We start from the raw sequence: 21,061 nt of genomic DNA on the forward strand, positions 1-21,061 counted from the left end.
ATCCAGTAAAAACCCGAAGAACGGTCATAAATAATTCATGAGAGAGATCCCAAGAAGCATCTTAAAACAAGACTGAAATGGATGAATAAAAGCGCATTGTGTCTTTGCTAAAGCTTTAATGAACTCTATCTTGCAAAACGGAGAGTAGATGGAAACTTGAACTAAGATTATTACAATTTTGCTTCTCAGTTGTATTTATATACTCAAGTTTCTTCTATAAGATTATATAACTACTGCAAAGTTAGGAGGAAAATGCTGATGTTTAACTACTTCTTAGCAAGATTTTATCAAGACCTTTCTTCATTAAGGAGATCTGAATATGAACTTCAATTAAAAGAGATAGATCAAATGCCAGGAGGTGTCTGGAGGACTAACCCATAAGGGACCAAAGCAAGATTCTTTAAAAAGGTTTAACCACAGTGTGTGAATCTAGGAGGGTACAGGACCACCATAAAATAACTTAACTTAAATTAAATTAAAAAATTAAAATTAACAAAAGAATAATTAATCAGTTCATTAAAAACAAGATACATATTTTTTTCCATCCATTTTTCCTCCGTTTTTGTTAGTGATTTAAAGGGCACCTATTATGCCAACTTTTTACAAGATGTAATATCAGTCTTGAGTGTCAACGGAATTTATCTGTGGAGTTTCAGCTCAAAATACCCCACAGGTCATTTATTACAAAATGTGGAAAATGTCATTTTTGGGGCGTGTCTAAAAAAATTGTTTTGGTGTGTATCACTTTAAATGCAAATGAGCTGCTTATTCCTGCCCGTCTTTAGAAGAGGGCGTAGCATATACATCTCTGCTTTGCATACCTACAGCAATAAACAGTCGGTAAAAGCAACATGACTGAGGGCAAGAAAAATGGTGTTCAGCCGTACATATGGAAAGCCAAACACACTGAAAGTGGACGAAACCCATCATTGGACTGGCTCAACAGCACAGGGAGGACGTGTTTGCTAGTGCCACCAAACAGACATCAATTAAAATATAACGTATGGACACAAATAGGTAAAAACCGTAGTTAAGCCCTATAATATGGTATTCACAAAGCAGTCTGGAGTGAAATCATTTGCACAGACATGAACGCATTTAGGTCGATTTTGAGGCACATTACCTTCGAAAAATAAAAGTAATCCACTGTGTCCGCAGTGGTTTAGATGTTGGGAGAAAATGAAGACTCTTATGTTCAGTCTTACATCGACACAGAAAACCGGGGTTGCTTACAAGACATTGTTGACATTACAGCTGCTCGAGCACAGAAAATAGAAGACAACATACAACCAAACACAACTCGTTGAGGGCAAATACAATGGCAATGCAGAACTGTCAGTCAGTGGCCATGGGCGGGGCCTAAACAATGTGACATCACACTGCTTTGAGAATCAAAACCGCATGCCTATTACTATAAATACAACAGTGAACGACAACTGTCTGTTCTTATTGCATTTACACGACTTCAACCAGTAGATGTCTTCAGCATGCACGTTTCGAGCGCATCTAAACAGTGAATCTAGCACAAACTATCTGATCTCTAACGTAGTCAATGTAGTGGAATAAAAACAATACATACTCTTTCCTACTGCAACTTGAAAGGAGGCAAGACTATGTTGTCCAAACTAGTGCTGAATTCCTGAGGTAACTGTATGTTTTATATTACTCTGTTTGCTGTGCACTGTCTGTTTGCCTCTCTACAATGTTGCCTGCTATTTCAAATGTCCTATTATGCTCTTTTTTAAAGTCTTGATTTTGTTTTGGGGGTGTACTAGAACATGCTCTCATGCTTGGTGGTTCGAAAAATGCGTTATTTTTCAGATAATTTACATTATTACAATACCTTTCTCCCAGCCTGGCACTAAAGGCTCGATTAGTTCCGGGTTTAATGAAGGCCAGCCTTCCGAAAAAAGGAAATGTTTTATGATTGGCTAACTATCCCAGTGCGCTGTGATTGGAGAACAGCTTAGACAGTGTTTTAGTACTGCCACGCCCCTTGTCAAAGCAGTTACCGCAAGCTAGATTAATAGTGAATCTTACGTTTTTAATATTGAGATTTTTTCTACAAAAACGCATTGATTCGCTACAGGAGACCCCCGGGAGCCGTGTGAGGCACTTTTTATTATGGATGGATGCACTTAATTAGACTTTATTAGACTCCAATTGCATTCGTCTGAAAGAAGCTAGTCATATACACCTAGGATGCATAGAGGGTGAGTAAATAATATGCTATAGTAATGTTGAGTCCTATCCTCAGCCTGCGAGATCGCCAATACATGATATTGTCGTGCTAATTTATTTAATTATTTTACATACTTAGTTTCATTGCCCGAAACCAGCTCCAGCATAAGGCTAAAAGCAGCCTAACATTATCAAAAAACAACATCACTGATCAGCCTATTCTAATGCAAGTTTATGCATTTTAAAAAACACTAAGCCATCTACACTGTATGATGAATAAATCTTTTACCACACGCTGCACACATCTGCGATGCGTTACGGCTCCAACGCGGCAACCGGAGTAAATTGCGGCTTCGGCATGTGTTTGACCCCATCACTAAAGTTAGGCTAATGCCCCACCTCGTCCCTATCCACCCCCCCAACAATCTGAATTTCCGTAGGCGGGATTTAATTTAATGATATTCTAATGGACCGCGTTGTGACATCATTGCATGCGGAAAACAAACGCTGCAGTCCAAAGGAGACGTTCGTTGTAGTTCTTAAAAAGAGATTTTTTAAAAATGAAATATCTCCTTTTGGAGTGGACTTTGAGATTTGTAACTTTGTAGATCTTTTTTATGCCCAAAGATACACACCACACACTGACTAAAACTGAAAAAGTGAAAATCATAATAGCACCCCTTTAAATTTGAATAAAGTCTGATTAGTCATTAGCCTGATTGTCAGTGTTTTATCATTCATCAAAATCGTTCTGAAAGTGATCCCAGCGATATCGTTCCCCTGTATCGTTATCATTATAGTTGTGGTGTGAACTCTGCTATTCTCTTAAATTTGAAACTATTTTTTTAATGTTATCTATATAATTATAGTTGTTGTTGGTGTGAACGGGCCTTAATGGGGATTAAAAACTAAGGAGTGGGTGGGTGGTCGTAGGGTGGTTGGGCTCACACAATGCCAACACAAATTTATGTCCACACGATGTAAGAGTGTAGTTTGCATAATAGGTGCACTTTAAAGGTGACATCAGATGCAATATATTTACATGGTGTTTGCATATAAATGTGTCTTTGCAGTGTGTGAACACAAGCAACCTACAATGATAAAAATCTATTCGCTCCATTCGCTCCTTCAGTCTCAATAATGAAGTCATTTTGATTTTCTGATCAGTATGACCCAGCCCATGACCGCTGATGGACTGTCCCAGATAAGCATATTTTAGCCCTCAGCCAGTTGTACACTGTCCGCCATTTTCTTCATTTGAGCAATGACAAAATGTTGTGTAAGCAATGCAGGTGTTTCACAGTTGGATATAAAAGTGTACGTAAGAGTCTTTATTTTCTCCCAATATGAGATCGAATGGAGACGCAGTTGATGTAGCTCATTATCATTTAGAGAGACATGCACCGAAACGGGTTGCTGTGAACAAAGCTGTTTTTGGCAAGGAGAATGGGTGCTGTTTTACACAACCATTGAGGAATTTTAACCAAAGTATGATGCAGACATTTCACAAAGACCCTAAAGAATCATACCAACTTGTGGAAAATGGGCATCCAATGTCCTCTTTAATACTGATTTTTCTGTTTAATAGTTAAAATAGTTCATAATAGCTAAAATTTAATAACTAAAATGGAACCAAATGAGATCATAACGCTCCTTTAATATATTCATGTTACTTATGATGGATAAGAACATGCTGCATAATTTAATGAGTGTGAATTTTTGGAGTTCTTGTAGGAGAAACTGTGGGACATTCTTTCAAATACAGCTTAAAGCTACCTGTAAAAGGACCATTTTTGTAAATTTGTCTACATACACGTCCTACACACATGACTGATTGTTGACTGAGGTTGCCTTTACTGAAACATTTACTACAACTTGTGCAGGAGCAGTGCAGCTTGAAACACTATGAGAAAATACTGCTTGCCCTGATGAAAGAAAATAGGCTGACTGCCAAAAAATACAAATATAAACATTTTCTCCAACTAGTAACAAAGCACAGAAAATGAAGCTGCAGCTGTGTCTCCTTGATACTATTTCTGAACTTTACAAAATAGTAGACTTTATTCTGTCGCTGTGCCAAACAGTTTGTTTTCTAAGCTCTTTTACAATGATTAACACATAGATTTCTATTATTACTGTATTATAGAGTATTAACACATTGTGGCAGCCTGACAACACAACTAGCAAGCAACTGACTCAATAGAGAGGAGAAGAGAAACTCTGCTTAGGGCATGTGCACATTACACTGTACAATGTCCATGAATACTGGCTATTATCACATCTACACTACAAAGTTCTCCATCTTCGATGTTACTACTATTTCTTTCAGCAGAAAAGACAGATTTCAAGTAAAGAAATGTTTTGGTTTAAGTGCAGACTGCACTAAACTAAACTAAACTATAACTAAAAGCCCTGGACTATCAGCACCTTTTTAAATTTCAGAAAAAAACATTTCACACAAAAATTAATATTCCAAACGAAAGGAGTGTGGAACAGCATGAGGGTGAGAAAATGAACTATCTCTTTAATCTTTGCCTTTTCTGAGCTCTCTCGTTGTTTGCCTCCCACCTTTCCCAATCTCATTTTGCTGAAGGGCTGTGACCCTGCCCTTTCCCAAAGTGCTATCTCTGAGATTCTTGCTTGATGGAAACTTGGTGGAGAGAACCATGTCAACGGGCCAGAGAGAATGTCTGTCCCTCCTCATGGAGTCGACTGTCAGTTTCCTATGAGCCAGAGCCACTGCCATTTGAGCCAGCTGGCTGGCAGGCGCCAGACCGCGTTTCATTCAAGTACAGTCACGGACAGAATGCCACAGGCTACAGCATTCCAACACATCAGTGCTATGAGGCGCTTAAATGAGTTACTGACTGAACTATTCACTTTGGCAGGTGCACTTGACGCATTTAGGACATTATTTTGATGAGGGTATGAGGGTATCACATGTCTCGACCACGAGTGAAATACTTCTATTTTGCATGTTTCTAATTTAAAGGGGTCATCGGATGCCCATTTTCCACAAGTTGATATGATTCTTTAGGGTCTTAATGAAAAGTCTATAATATACTTTGGTTAAAAATTCTCAATGGTAGTGTAAAACAGCACCCTTTTTACCTTGCCAAAATCTGCTCTGCAAAAGTCATCCTATTCTTGTTGAGGTTGCTTTAAATGTTAATGAGCTCTGCTTGCCCCGCCCCTCTCTTCTCTCTGTGGAGTGACGAGCCTGTTTACTTTAGCCACATTTAGCCTCTAAACTTGTTAACTAGCACGTTATTAGGAAAGGCGATCGCAAAGATTCTTAAAAAAAACCCTTATACTCACTTCTGCTGTAAATGAAGCTGGATCACGAATGATTTGCACGAACAAAGACGCATTTACGTAGATCATGAGGCGCATTCCATTCAGAAACAAACATAATCCACTGCATTTTCAGCAGCTCAGATGTCGGGAGTAAATGACGACCACTATGTTCATTACTACATCCAGTAACACAACACCTCAATTGCCCAATCGGAGATATTCTTGTCTTATTTACATCCCTGCTCCGGAATCGAAATAATGGAGGTCGGATTGTTACAGCTGATATGAGGTAAGACGCTCATGTCAATCAACTATCATGGGAGTGGCCTCTGTCGGTGTGACGTCTGGTTGAGGGAGGAAATATGCTAATACAGGACAGCGGTTGTGGGCGGAGTGTGAGCAGTATGGGTGTGTCAGACAAAGGAACAATGCAAAATGTGCAATGCAAAAAGGCTCTCCATATTCAAATTAAAGGAAAAGTCCATTTCCAGAACAAAAATGTACAGATAATGTACTCACTCCCTTGTCATCCAAGATGTTCATGTCTTTCTTTCTTCAGTCGTAAAGAACTAGTTTTTTAAGGAAAACATTTTTTCTCCATATGATGGATTGATATGATGTCATACTGCTCAGAAAATAAAAACGGCCTGATAATTGAGACTGTTTAGGTGTTTTGGGGATTAAACCTTTTAGATGTAAGGGTAAAATAGGTAATTTTCACATATGTAACCTTGAAACACAAAACCAGTATAAGGGTATTTTTTTTTTAAACTGAATAAATAAGCTCTCCATTGATGAATGGTTTGTTAGGATAGGGCAATATTTGGCAGAGATTCAACTATTTGAAAATCTGGAATCTGAGGGTGCAAAAAAAAATCAAAATATTGAGAAAATCACCTTTAAAGTTGTCCATATAAAGTTCTTAGCAATGCATATCAAAAATCAAGTTTTTTTATATATATATTTACAGTAGGAAATTATTAAATATATTAATGGAACATAATCTTTACTTAATATCCTAATGATTTTTGGCATAAAAGAAAAATCAATCATTTTGACTCATACAAAGTATTGCTGGCTATTGCTACAAATATACCCGTGCTACTTATGACCGGTTTTGTGGTCCAGGGTCACATATTTTGTTTATCTGATTGCAAAATTTTAACAGAATGTGCTATTTTTAAGTGCAGATTTTTAAGTATCATTTTTTAATGAAAATGTTGTGTGATTAGTTTGTAAACAGAATTTAAATAGACAACAAAATTATATATATATAAACCGGAATACATTTTCAGATTTTTTACTTAGAAAAAAGAGAAAAATCAGGATCAAAATAATCCAACACTTCATACTTGAAAATTCAAGTCTTTTTGTGACACTGGGTTGCACTGTTTTCATTCAGGAGGCTTTTTTGTTCATACACACACACATATATACATGCATGCACATACCTACACCCATACATTTACACATGGACACATTATATAGATGCTCTCTCAGCCTCCTCCCAAGTCTCATCAAAAACCATCCCAATTGCTTCTTGTGCCGTTTACTCCTCCTCCACCATGTTGTTGTTCATTTCATTTATTATTTTACACAATCCAAAACTCTCCATATCCTATAATATCACAAGAATTTACCATAATAAGCCATACATACACTGAAAATGCATATTGTCTACTATCAGGAGCCATTTGAATTATTTTGATTGTGCGAACGGTTGAAGAATTTATGGTAACATTAATACAGCTTGGTTGTCGCCGAGCTGCCGACACAGCCGGTTTAAAAGGGTTAAAAAAGGAGTGAATGGATATTTATCATTGTAGAGTGCTTGTGTCCACACACTGCTAAGACATATTTATATGCAAATACCATGCAAAGGTGAGTTTTGCATCTGATGTCCCCTTTAAGAAGCTTTAAGACTTCATTGTGTTTATTTGTTGTCATACTGTTCTACATTTTTCAAAACATTTTTGTTAGTGAATATGTCTGTTAACACAGGGGTTCCAGCGCTGCATGTTTTCCATGTATCCTTAATCAAACACACCATATTCAGATCATCAGCTTATTAGTAGAGGCTCCAGACCTGAAATGGGTGTGTCAGACAAAGGAACGATGCAAAATGTGCAATGCAAAAAGGCAGTCCATATTTAAATTAAAGGAGAAATCCACTTCCAGAACAAAAATTTACAGATAATGTACTCACCCCCTTGTCATCCAAGATGTTCATGTCTTTCTTTCTTCAGTTGTAAAGAAACTGTTTTTTGAGGAAAACATTTCAGCATTTTTCTTCAAATAATAGACTGACATGGTGCCCTGAGTTTGAACTTACAAAATGCAGTTTAAATGCGGCTTCAAACTATCCCAAATGCGGTTGTAAATGATCCCAGCTGAGGAAGTTGAGGGAGAACATGAGAGAGTTCAGGGAGAGTAAGACAAGAAGCGCGTTTGACATTAACAGTATATAAATAGTATTATTTTTATGAAAACAACCGATCGTTTCGCTAGATAAGACTCTTCTTCCTCGGCCGGGATCATTTACAACCGCATTTTGGATCGTTTGAATCCAAATTTAAACTGCGTTTTAGAAGCTCAAACTCGGGGCACTATAGAAGTCCACTATATGGAGAAAAATGCTGAAATGTTTTCCTCAAAAAACAATTTCTTTACGACTAAAGAAAGAAAGACATGAACATCTTAGATGACAAGGGGGTGAGTACATTATCTGCAAATCTTTGTTCTGGAAGTGGACTTTTTTTAAATTTTGTGTATATTCACACTTTCAAACCCCACTGTAGGTAGGAGATCAGAGAATTTACATTGTACAAATCTGTAGCTACAATATTAAAATATTCTGTTTGTGATAGCATATTGTTGGCTATTTTAAATGCTTTAATTGCTCATAAGTGATTACAACACAGAAGGCCTCCTGCAGTTTTTGTGGTGGCTGCCACGCTGACACAGCTCCCCTCCAGGAAGACGGCACCGGTGAGTCATCATCAGCCACGAGCCACACCTGCCAGCTGGGACGCAATCTACCACAGACCCTGGGTTTTCCCCGCAGGCCTCCGCCGCAATAAGATCCATGTTCTACACGCACCTGGGACAGGCGCAGAAAGTCTTTCTGGAAACGTCTGCTTCTTACACGCCTCAATTACATTAGAGACTCTCTAAACTAACATCAACAGGTCAGCTCTTGTAAACAGGATGATGGAAAGGGTGCGCCAAATCCAATCAATGTTCATTTGCGAAATCTCTTTGGGCTAATAACAGCTTAATGCCATCTCAATCAAGACGATTTTTCAAAATGTCTACAGTTTTCTAATCGCCAAAGAGCAAGCGTTTACTGCAGACGCACTTGTCTTGGCTTGACGGCAAACATCAAATACGCATTTCAGTGGCATACTGAAGACTAAGCAGCATTGCCAATGACAAACTAAAATGCGGCTTTGAACTCGAGAGGCTGGGATGGTCTCATAAACAGCCTGTTTCACACTTTAACAGCTGAAGCATTTGAAAACACTGGATTCTTTGAAAACAGTGGTCGACACAGGGTGCTTTGTACTTCCAGCAGCTAGAAGACAGGAAGAAGGACGCAAAAAAGTTGTGAAAACAGTGGAGCATTTTCATTTGAACACTTCCTGTCAAAGTTCTAGTGAATGACAGATTCCACTCTGCCTCGAAATTTGATTTCATGAAAAGCCCCGAAGACATCGATCAAATTCCCTCAGAATTTCGGGCCCTCGGTGTGAAAATAACAAGTTTTAAGATGGCCATCTTGGGTTTCTGTCATTACTCAAGAGGGTAGGCATAAAAAAGTATAAAAACGGAGGAAGAGAGAGACCCCTGAGCAGGCTAGACGAGTCATATGACACAGCTCAACTCCCTCCAGAGCTCTGCTTTAAACTCATTAGAAGGATATGGGTGGCAAAGGCCTGCTGCTTGCAGGCATATCAAATAGCGCTGCTGCACATTCATTATGAAGGTTTGCCCTATTATGAGCTGGAAAATGCAGTGCAATGACATTGTAATTAATGAGATTTTTTTCTTCATGCAGATGGGCTGGGTATATTAGTCTGGAAGAGGTATTTCGCCTTACGTACCTTCCTCTTGCATAATAATCACACCCAAGAAGACGTACCATAAAGCAGTTCTGTCCCTTTTCCATATATTTTCTTCTACGGTGAACAAGGATAGATTGACGCAGTAATGAGACAGTAAATTGGTACAGTCCTGTTAGTCATGCACACAAGTCATTTTCTAAGAACACGTCACGCACTGCGTAAGAGACTGGTAATAAAGCGGTTCAGCGGATGAAATATAAGTGCGCTGAAGAACATGCTGATGTTAAATCCATTTTAACTCTCCAGTCAGCTCGGAAAACAGAGCGAGACAACGGCTTTTACAGTAATTGGAGTCTGCAGAGAATCCATTATGGCTCTGAGATGGAGAACAGTCGCTGGGGTCCTGCCCACATGTCCCTTATAACACACCAATCATTTTCTACTTCCTAGATTTCAACTGTTCAGACCACTAATTGAGTTTGGAGGCTTGAGTGCCTTCCATGTGTTACTGTCTCTCGTATTATTCATATGATTCTTTTTTCTTTGCGCAATTGAACGCTGCTGTAGTTAGGGATTTTGTTATTACATCTATGGAGGCCTGCTTCGTAAGAAAACACCTGGCCTTAAGTATATTACAATACTTTCTTGCAATTTTATTACTGGGTCATTCAGTGTCAACTCAACCAGAGAACCCTGACTCAAATTTTTGATTTTGTTCATATTTTTTCTGAAGAAAGATAAGTATGTATAGTAAGGACAGCCAAAATATTAAATGTCATGGATGTATATTTATTGAGTAATCCACTATTTTGTAGAAGGGGGTCAAAATGAGAGTTTTCACTTGAGATTGAGAGCCAAAATTAGAGGGGGGGAAAAAATGACTTTTGAAAGATGGCCATTATGTTATTTTTACACAGAGATTAGTCGGCACTTTTCAAGTTTTTTCTTCAAAGTCTGCATGCTTGTAACTCTACTTGAGTTAAGTTAAAAGTAAAGTTAAAGTATCAAGTATTTTAGAAACTGGGTCTTAACAAACTTTCCTTTTAGCATCTTCATTTTTAAGGCCCTGTATGCTTCAGTTTCAGAAATACTTGAATTTCAATATTGTCCTACGAGTAAATTGTTAAGTTGTACACATTTTCAGTCATCAAAAACAAAATGTGGGTCACTTTGCATACAGATGGTACTTCTTTTCTTTTAAAGAGGAATGTTGGAAGAATAAATAATTTTGAAACTAGAAATGTATCTAGTTTTCTTCTCTCAACAAAAAAACGCCTCTAACTCAGAAGTATTAAAGATATCACAATATGATTTAAAATTCTGGCTCCTAAATTCAGTTTCTGAAATGTGGTTGATTCGACACGGAATGACCCTACTGTAAGTAAAACAATATACTTACCATGAAATACTTTTTTAGTCTACAGTGCAGTTGTTCTACAATGGAAATTATATTTCTATCAGTAATACTGCTACTAATACTAACTAGTTTCAGTTGGTATTTTTTTTATTATTATTATTATTATAAAGAGTTTTTTTCATTATTCTTATTAATATTATTGTGACACTAACTACCAAATATTTAAATTATATTACTTTTTATTACAATCAAATGAGGGCCAAATTTTGAGTTGTAGTGTAGTGTAGTTAGACCATAAGTTCTAGTTTAATAATAGCACATAATGTCACAGCACTACGTCACAAGTTTGATTCTATTTTGATTCAATGTGCATCCCTAGCAATCATACTTTTCATATATGTGCCAAACCTATAAGAACTTACCCAGACCAGGCGGTATCTCCGGACATGGTGGTAATGGCTTAGGGGTCGGCGGTGTGTGGTTGGCCTCTGGTTTGGTGCTGGGCAAAAGATGGTCAGCTGTGGCCAGGTAACTTGCAAAGGTAGTGTTGGGCCTTCCACTGGAGAAATTATAGTAGTAGTGGTGGGGTCCTCGTGAGCTGTTCGCTCCACGGCCATTGTTGAAACGGCTGAAGATGTCGAAGCGCTGACTGTAGACATCGAAGTAGAGGATCATCATGATTAGGAAGTGCACCAGGCAGAGCAACAGCACAGCCTTGCAGATCCGCTCCAGGGTCCGGCCCAACATCAGCCGGCTCATGGTCAAAGCCACACGGCACGCTCCGCTACACGCATCCGGTCAACGTCACCTCTCCGCGCCGCTGAACCCTCCCAGACTGCAATTTACGAATATCACCTACAAAACAAAAGAGGAAAAGAGCATTAATGATGTTGGGGTAAGACCAAATTTCGATAGCCTAAACACAAAGCACAATTGCAAATGCAGAAAAAGCTTTGAACTGAAGCATCATGTATTGTTAGGTTTAAATGCTCTCTATTGCAGCAGGCAATTACTGTTTAACCAAACACTAATTATGTTAATACGATGTCAGAGTAGCTTCACTATAGCTGTGCTATTACTGCAGCAAAAGATGTGCTAATAATTTGTGTGCTTGAATGTTTCATAATTCATTTATAGCATTAAAATTAGTAGTAATCAACAGGTTTTGTTGTGGAGTGGCAGTTGCAATCCAACACGATACCAAAATGTTTCAAATGTACACTACTGTTCACAAGTTTAAGGTTAGTACATTTACTTATTTATTGTTTATTTAACAAGGATGCATTACATTGATCAAAAGTGACAGTAGAGACATGTATATTGTAAAACAAAACATATTTTAAATAAATGTTTTAATAAACAAATGATAAACATCAAAGAATCCTGACAAAATGTATTACAGCTTTTAGAAAAAAAGCTGTTTTCAACATTAAATTAGCACAAAAATCAGCATATCAGAATGATTTCTGAAGGATCATTAAAAAGATCATGTCACTGAAGATTGTAATAACTAAAAATATATTAAAATATATTAGAAAATCTTTCTGACCCTAAACTTTTGAACTTCTGAACAAAAATGTGTTTGGTTAAACATATAACAGTAATATATTTGATTTGATTTTTTTTATATATACACTACCGTTTTACCGTTTTATTGTTTCTTTTTTTTTTTTTTAAGAAATTAATACTTTTATTCACCAAGGATGTATTAAGTCAATAATTAAAAGTTTATTAAAAGTTAATAATAAAAATCACAGGTTCCAAAAAATATTTGGCAGCACAACTGTTGATATTATCCAACATTGATCATTCTAATAATAAATCCGCATATTAGAATGATTTCTGAAGGATCATGTGACACTTAAGACTGGAGTAACAGCTGATAAAAATTCAGCTTTTCATCACAGGAATAAATTCTATTTTAAAGTATGTTAAAATAATAAACATTATTTTATATTGTAAAAACATTTTGCAATATTACTGTTTTTTCTATATTTTTAATCAAATAAATGCAGCCTTGATGAGCATAAGAGACTTCTTTAAAGACTATTACAAGTCTTACTGACCCCAAACTTTTGAACGGTAGTGTATATTTGATTTTAACAGAAATAAATCTAAATAAATATTACGTTTATGGTTTAACCAAAGCCATTTTGTCAATTTTTGTCAATTATAGTTTTGGAAAACTTATGATTTTGCTATTTTAGCAATATGAGGCTACATAGTTCGCCACTTTCTATTATTTGCACACTGTAGCATTGTTTTTTTTTTATTGTCCACAGCTAGAAGAGAACCACCAGCTGAGAAACACAGGTGATTTTAATCATTAATCATTATTAAATTAACACAAATCTTGAATCTTGCTTGTTCATTATTTAATTTGGACTGACATTTGGGTTACGCCACATTTTAATTATAGAATAAGACTTCATTGTACATCTTAGATCCATTGTAATGATTCATCTGTATTTATAAAAGAGAATACAATTAACCCTGGCAATGAATGATCTTTAACAGAAAATTTCTTTCTTTCTCACATCATTATTTTTCTGCATAATATTGATGAAGAAAGTCCGAAGTCACTTTCAAAGCCCCATTAACCGTGCGAAGCAAAAATAAATGTAAGAAGACCATGTAATTTGAACAGCAAGAGAAACTGCAGCTTTCTCCAGGTCTAATTGGGATAAACTAGAAAACACTTAATAGCTGTCCAAACCTTGCTGTGAGCAATTACAATGTTGACGGGATTTTCCAATCAACCTTACGTGTAAGAGGCCAAAGGCAAGGAAGCTTACGAATCAACAGACTACAGCCTGAAGTCGGAGACTTGCGGCTAATTTCTCACTCTCTCCTGGCGTGATCGCTGGATGAAACTGGATGGGAAAGCCTCTTGATTTCACACATGGCCAGCTGTTGAAAACTCCCCCGTGGCAATTCAGATGGGGGGCTCACATCAGCAGCTTTTAAGCGCAAATGCACAGGCTGACCGTGTGGGGGAGGAAGTATAGGCAATATGGAACTCTCAACACCCGCAGGGAATGGGCCTGTAACTACACCTAAACTTGCACCCTTGTTCACTACTCCACCTAGCATGTGTGACTCCTATGCAATAACCATCTTCAACACTAGGGAGAAAAAACACCGTCTGACACAATTCACACGGCTCAGCCTGGTTTGAGCTACTTTAGGGAATCGCTCAACACTCACCAACCTCCATAATGAATCACACCGGCAGACACAAGAAAAGGCCAAAAATACAGTAACTGAGAGGTGGGAGAAGAGGTAAGATACAATATAAGAATAGAAGATGACTGGGGGGGGGACTGTCACAAATAGGGAAACGAAGTGCAAGGAGTCAAAGGACAGAAGGAAGACAACAACAGCAGAGATACTGCACAGCATCTGAATTGCTGTATTTCATCGATGAAAAACATACTTCTGGACACTTTTTGTGTATTTGAACCCTTTCCAACAATGACTGTATGATTTTAAGATCCATTTTTTCAAACTGAGGACAACTGAGGGACTCATATGCAACTATTACAGAAGGTTCAAATGCTCACTGATGCTCCAGAGGGAAAAATCATGCATTAAGAGCCAGGGGTGTAAACTTTTGAACAGAATGAAGATGTGTACATTTTTTATATTTTGCCTAAATACCATATTATTTCAGTTAGTACTGCCCTTCAGAAACTAAGATACTTAATGTTTCCCAGAAGACAAAATAAATTCAATTTAACCTGAAATTCAAATTCCAACAGTTTTCACCCCCCTCTTAATGAATCGTTTTTCCTTCTTGAGCATCTGTGAGCGTTTGAACCTGCTGTAATAGTTACATATGAGTCCCTCAGTTGTCCTCAGTGTGAAAAGATGGATCTCAAAATCATACAGTCATTGTTGGAAAGGGTTCAAATACACAAAAATGCTGAAAAACCAGAGAATTTGTGGAACCTGAAGAATTTTTCTGAAGAAAAGCAGACAGTTTAACTGTTCAGGACAAACAATAGACTCAAGAACAATTATCACTAAACAAAAACAAATAAAACAGCTGTGGATCATTGTGGTAACAACACAGCATTTAAGAATCAAGAGTATGTAAACTTTTGAACGGGGTTATTTTTATAAATTCACCTATTATTTTCTCTTGTGGACTATATGAAAACATCTTTTATGAAATATCTTATTCAGGTCAGTAATACATAAAAAGTAACATGCATTTTGTATGATCCCTCTTATTTTGGTAAAATAATTAACATTCTGCCAATTTTGCAAGGTGTATGTAAACTTTTGACCTCTACTGTACATATAGTACTTAAAAACAGCCACCCATTTTTTTGTCTTTTCATCTTCTTTGGCCTTCCGGGAAAGCAAAGTTTCCATTGGTTGCACACTCCCAGCAGTACATCATTTAGTTATTGTTTGCTTACTACAATAAGAGACCTGAAATCAGTCCATCAGCCTTACTCATGGTTCTGTCTAATTATCTCATTTCCTGTGATCATTGAGGTTAACTGCCAAGGAAAGCCAACAGAGGCTGCAAATTCTGCAGTGTGCATCTTCCTCTGGAGCCAGAGCTGTGGGTGGATGTTTCAGCACAGTAATGGTCCTTAATATAGGACATCAATACAACACTAACCTAATAAGCCTGAGGTCACTCTAAGTTGCTACTCCATTGATATAAGTTCTTCTCTCAAATTCGGATTTGCAAACTCCTTGCCTTTGCTTTTGCTTTTGCTGTCATCAGTTCCTTCTCAAACTGTACTCTCCTCTATGAACTAAAAGTTTGCCTCAAAGAATATATTGTATGCTGAAGTCCCAATACTAAAGCTTTTAAAATATTCATCACAGCTCCAAAGACCCTGTAGAAGAAGAAGACCCTCTTGGCAAAACTGTGAGCAAAAAGACTTTCTTACCATGCATAGACCATCATTTCCTCATCTTCACTTCTTACCCATCAGACAATACAAAGCTTTTTATCAAAGCACTTTAAAGCTAAATTTCAACTGTCAGTTTGGGAATAAAGCAATATAGAATGACAATAAAATTAATTAGTGAGGCAATATCAAACTAGCTACTCTTTTCAAAAGCTATCTAATCAATTCTTCAATAAATGGAACATTTCCAGATGCCCTAGAATAAATTCCACAGGATTGTGCTCATTAATTTAGTATATCCACTTAACTGTAATATTATTCATACTCTCAAAGAGGAACTTACTATGCATGCACTGGTTCTCAAAGAGCCTGTTGAAAACGCCAATGTTAATGGGGTTATATTTTTGAACACTCCAGAAGTTAGCAATTTGGTCTCAATAAAGTCAGGATCAATAATAAGCCAAGCCCCTGAATCACATACTGTCCCACATTAGACTAACTTAATAAACTTAAAAAAGACTGACACTAGCACAAACTCAAGCAGCTCAGACTGACCCATAACAGAATTAGCCAGAAATAGAGGCTAATGAATATTTTACATCCCATCTATGTCATGAAATAATGGGTGAAAAAAGCAAGGTTTTACATCGACACAAGGGAATCCATCAAATAAACTGGCAACAAAATGTGTACAGCCTCTATGCTTAATTTTTTATAACCAACAAACCGAACAGTGGCACTTTCTTGGTTTGCATTATTCATGCTGGCCTTCAACTCAACATTCACTAAACAATCAAATGTTAACTAAACAGTAAAAAGAAGAGATTAAAGTGTCTGCAGTACATGCAAAATCTTTATACAAAAAGGGGACATCGGATGCAAAATACACTTTTACATGGTGTTTGCATATAAATGTGTCTTAGCAGTGTTTGGACATAACCACCCTACAATGATAAAAACCCATTCACTCCTTTTTTTAAATCCCCAAAAAAACTCAAATTCTCAACTGTCAAGCCGTTTTGATTTTCTAAGCAGCGTGATGTCACTGTTTTTTACAAGGACAAAGGGTGTTGTTTAACACAACCACTGAAGAATTTTAACCAGGGTATGTTGCAGACATTTCATGAAGACCAAAGAATCATACTAACTTTTGGAAAATGGGCATCCGATGTCTCCTTTAAGCTTAAAACTTACTGTTTTATTTATTTATTTATCAAGCTTGAGGTGTATTATAATTATCTACACATAAATGACAGTCATAATATATATTATAGCCTATTTTTATTATTTTTTTATTCTTATAAGGGTTAATGTCATGAGTAAGACATTGCAAAATAAGGGTACATATAAAGTACCTTTCAAAAGTTTGTAATCAGAAAGACTTTTTTAAAGAATATTAATTTCTTTAAAAAAGTCTTTCTGATTACAAACTTTTTTATTCGGTAAAGACGCATTAAATCAAAAGTGACAGTATATGCATTTATACCGTAACAAAAGATATCATTCGAAATAAACATTATTTTAAAATTTCTATTTAATAAAGAATCATGAAAGGTTTCTTTGATAAATGGAAAATTCAGAAGGAAACAGAATCTTTTGTAACATAATAAATGTCTTTATCATCACTTTTGATCAATTTAAGATCGGGATCCCTTTTCCTGCAGAGTTTAGCTCCACCTTGATCAAACTCACCTGCCTGTAACTTTCTTGTGATCCCAAAGACCTTGATTAACTTGTTTTCGGGTGTGTTTGATTAGGGATGGAGCTCAACTCTGCAAAAAAATGGATCTTATGGGCCAGCCAGAGTTGAGAACCCCTGGTATAGTGTATAATGTGTCTATTCATCAAAGAATCCTGAAAAGAAAAAAAAAAAAAAAAAAAAAAAAAAAAACTGTTTTATATATTGATAATAATAAATTGTTTCTTCAAAGCAAATTACAATATTAGAATGATTTCTGAAGGATCATGTGACACTGAAGACTGGAGTAATGATGTTGAAAATGTATCTTTGATCACAGGAATAAATTACATTTCAAAATATATTCAAATGGAAAACACTTATTTTAAATAGTAAAAATATTTCACAATATTACTTCTTTTTGATCAAATAAATGCAGGCTTTGTGGCTTATTTAAAAACATTAAAAACCTTACTGTTCAAAAATGTCTGACTAGTAGTGTGCACAAAAATATTCATATCACTCCTGTTTTCAACACTGATGATAAGAAATGTTTCTTGAGCACCAAATCAGCATTTAAGATGATTTCTGAAGGATCATGTGACACTGAACACTGGAGTAATGGCTTCTGAAATTTCAGCTTCGCCATCATAGAATTTTTATTTTATTTTAGAATGTATTAAAAGAGAAAAGCACCCCCAAATGTTTGAACCATAACATATTCTATTTTTATAAGAAACAGTTTTATGGGAGCAGGACGACAGCTTGTAGGCCACCAATTAAACACTGAATAGTCATTCAAAGCTGTTATTCATGATATGAAGAAAAATAATTGTGTGGGAATTGTACCGTGTCCTTCCTGAAGACAAAGCGACAAAGCAACAGCTAGAATGGAGAAAGAAACAGGTGAAGCGCAGCATGAGTGAGTCAATAAAGAAACATCTGGTGGAGTGGGAGGGTTATCTTGTGCTTCAGAAAGCACATCTGCATCAGGAAATGACAGATTCAGCCATCTCCCACTGCCTAAAGCACTTGCCAACAATATATTAATCACTCTCTCATGCTCTCTCTTGCACTCAGTTGTAACTTCCATATGTGATTGTGACATTAAAATGGACAGACCGCAGAGTTCTGGGAGATTTAGGTGGGCAGCCTCTCCAGTTTCTCCATAATTCAAAATGACATTAATGGCTGCGGTTCACAAAGGACTCATCAGTCATCTATTTACAAACTGCCTAGCTAGATGGAGGCATAAATGTGAGATTTAATGGCTCGGGAACCACAGATTCTGGTTCTGGTCAGATGACAGATTGTATTGAGAGCTATAATTGATAAACACTAATGTGCCATAATGCATTTGGGCGAATCTTTAATTAGGAACCTATTGAAACCTTGACAAATGAAACTTCACAAGTCCTGGAATAAAAACATGATCATGGCCACTGATATTGTGTTTGTGATGGTAATGACATTTTTGGAGAAATAAGCCTTGAACTTGCTAATACAAAATGTTAGATAGCAGTCAGTTCAGTGTGAATCTATAAAAACTAACCTACAAAAAAAATAATAAACTTAATTAATATACAAAATGATTTTATTTATATATAAAAATTACAATAAATACATATGCTTGTAAATATTTCTTAAATATATACATGAATGTGTTTGTATTTATATATACATAATAATTATACACAGTACACACACATATGTTAGGCAAACTCAAACTTTTATTTTGTATGCGATTAATCGCGATCAATCGTTGAGAGCCCTACTTCTAATTTTCATTATAACCAAATATATAGATTAATTGCTGTCAAGCGATTAATTGCGATTAATCGCATCAACAATGAAAGTTTCTTTCTCTTAATTGTTTTCTATATATATATGAGTGCTGGCAAACGATTAATCGTGATTAATCGCATCAACAATGAAAGTTTCTGTTTACATAATGTATGTGTATGCTGTGTATATTTATTATGTATATATAAATACACACACATGAAGTATGTTTTTTTTATTTACTCTAAAAGAATTTTTTTTTTGAAAAATTACATTTCTGATCCTTCTAATTTTCATTAAAACCAAATATATTTTTTGCAAAAACTTAATTGTTTTCTGAAATGCTGGATGTGATGCCAATAAAAATAAATAAATAAATAAATAAGTAAATTATATATATATATATATATACATATATATGAGTGCTGTCAAACGATTCATCGCGATTAATCGCATCAACAATGAAAGTTTCTGTTTACATAATGTGTGTGTGTATACGTGTGTATACTGTGTATATTTATTATGTATATATAAATACACACACATAAAGTATACATTTTGAATATATTTACGGATATTTACATGTATATATTTATGTTCATATAATTGATATTATATATATTTTTTATATATTTATTTTTAATATACAAATAATATTTTTCTTAAATTTATACATGCATGTGTGTGTATTTATACATAATAAATATACACAATACATACACATATATTATGTAAATCAAAACTTTTATTTTGGATGCGATTTTTTTTTTTTTTCTTAGGGAAAGAGCAAGCTAGTTTCCTAATTTTGATACCTTTTATAAATAAGCTACTGTATGGAAGGAAAGTTAAAATGTATGAGCATGTGGGACAATCTGGCAAATTTTACCTTCCTCTACTATTGCTTGTAGACATTTTAACATTAAAGCTGGCCAGAATACAAAAACTTAAAGCTGGCCAGAATACTTTAAAACAATTTCTTCTCAAAAAACAACCTCAGAAATGAGAAAAGTTCCCGTAATTGAAGACTAACCCAAAAACTTTCAAACCGCATATTTTTTAGCATTTACAAAAATGCAAAAAAAGTAATAAACTGGGCCCAACCCAACAAGCTGTGCCTTTCTTTACTGGAAGCATTTTCCATTTTGGTCTTCCTCCAAGATTAAAAAGCCCTATAGCCTCCCTCCTGCTCTCATTCAAAATACAGTAGATGAAAACACAATTCACCTCGGAGCTCTTCTCATCCTCATGATGGAAAAACTCGCGCTCTCTTATCAGGCTCATTTTCAAACAACATGCTAAGACTTGACATGAGGGGATTCAACCCATCCAGCTCCTCCTAAGAGAAATTAATTAGGCCTAGAGACGACAATCAGGCCCTGACTTTGATGTTTAAAAGCAAGAGCATGTTTAATAGGGTGAGCCACTCAGCAGACAGGAAACTTCATCATACATGTGTGAGGGACTGCGATTGTCAGCAACGCTATGATCAGTACAAATCACCAGCTCAGTATAAAGGACAAAAACGACTGAAAAGGGTTTTCTCCGATGCTTTATTTCTGGAAAACGATCCAAATTATAAATCCAACAAAAAAAGTGATGGGTAGGGTTACTCAATCATATTATATCTGAAAACAGAGAACTACAATTATGAACATTTTGCCTTTTACAATCATTTTGAAATTATCTCCCATTAAGAAAACTGCCACCACAGAAAATTATATATATTAGAGATGTCAAGACGAGAACTGTGGTTTGAATTTAACTTAAGTGCTATTATTTGTCAGTTTGATTTCGACTTGAGCAGATGACAAAAGACAGGTCATTTCTT

At 35.9% G+C, this 21,061-nt stretch overlaps 1 protein-coding gene across 4 annotated transcripts in view; it reads right to left on the reverse strand.

Moving 5' to 3' along the window:
- Positions 1 to 21,061, reverse strand: part of b4galt2 (UDP-Gal:betaGlcNAc beta 1,4- galactosyltransferase, polypeptide 2) — a 136,671-nt gene that overhangs the window by 105,570 nt on the left and 10,040 nt on the right. For all 4 annotated transcript variants that reach the window (XR_007829316.1, XM_051130929.1, XM_051130936.1 and 1 more), the window contains exon 2: positions 11,322 to 11,754. Coding sequence is in view for 3 of the 4 variants with exons in the window: in XM_051130929.1 (XP_050986886.1) it covers positions 11,322 to 11,658 (337 nt within the window). In the remaining variant the exon portion in view is untranslated. The remainder of the gene's footprint in view (positions 1 to 11,321; positions 11,755 to 21,061) is intronic.

The sequence above is a fragment of the Labeo rohita genome, chromosome 2 (genome assembly GCF_022985175.1).
Source record: "Labeo rohita strain BAU-BD-2019 chromosome 2, IGBB_LRoh.1.0, whole genome shotgun sequence".
NCBI lineage: Eukaryota > Metazoa > Chordata > Actinopteri > Cypriniformes > Cyprinidae > Labeo > Labeo rohita.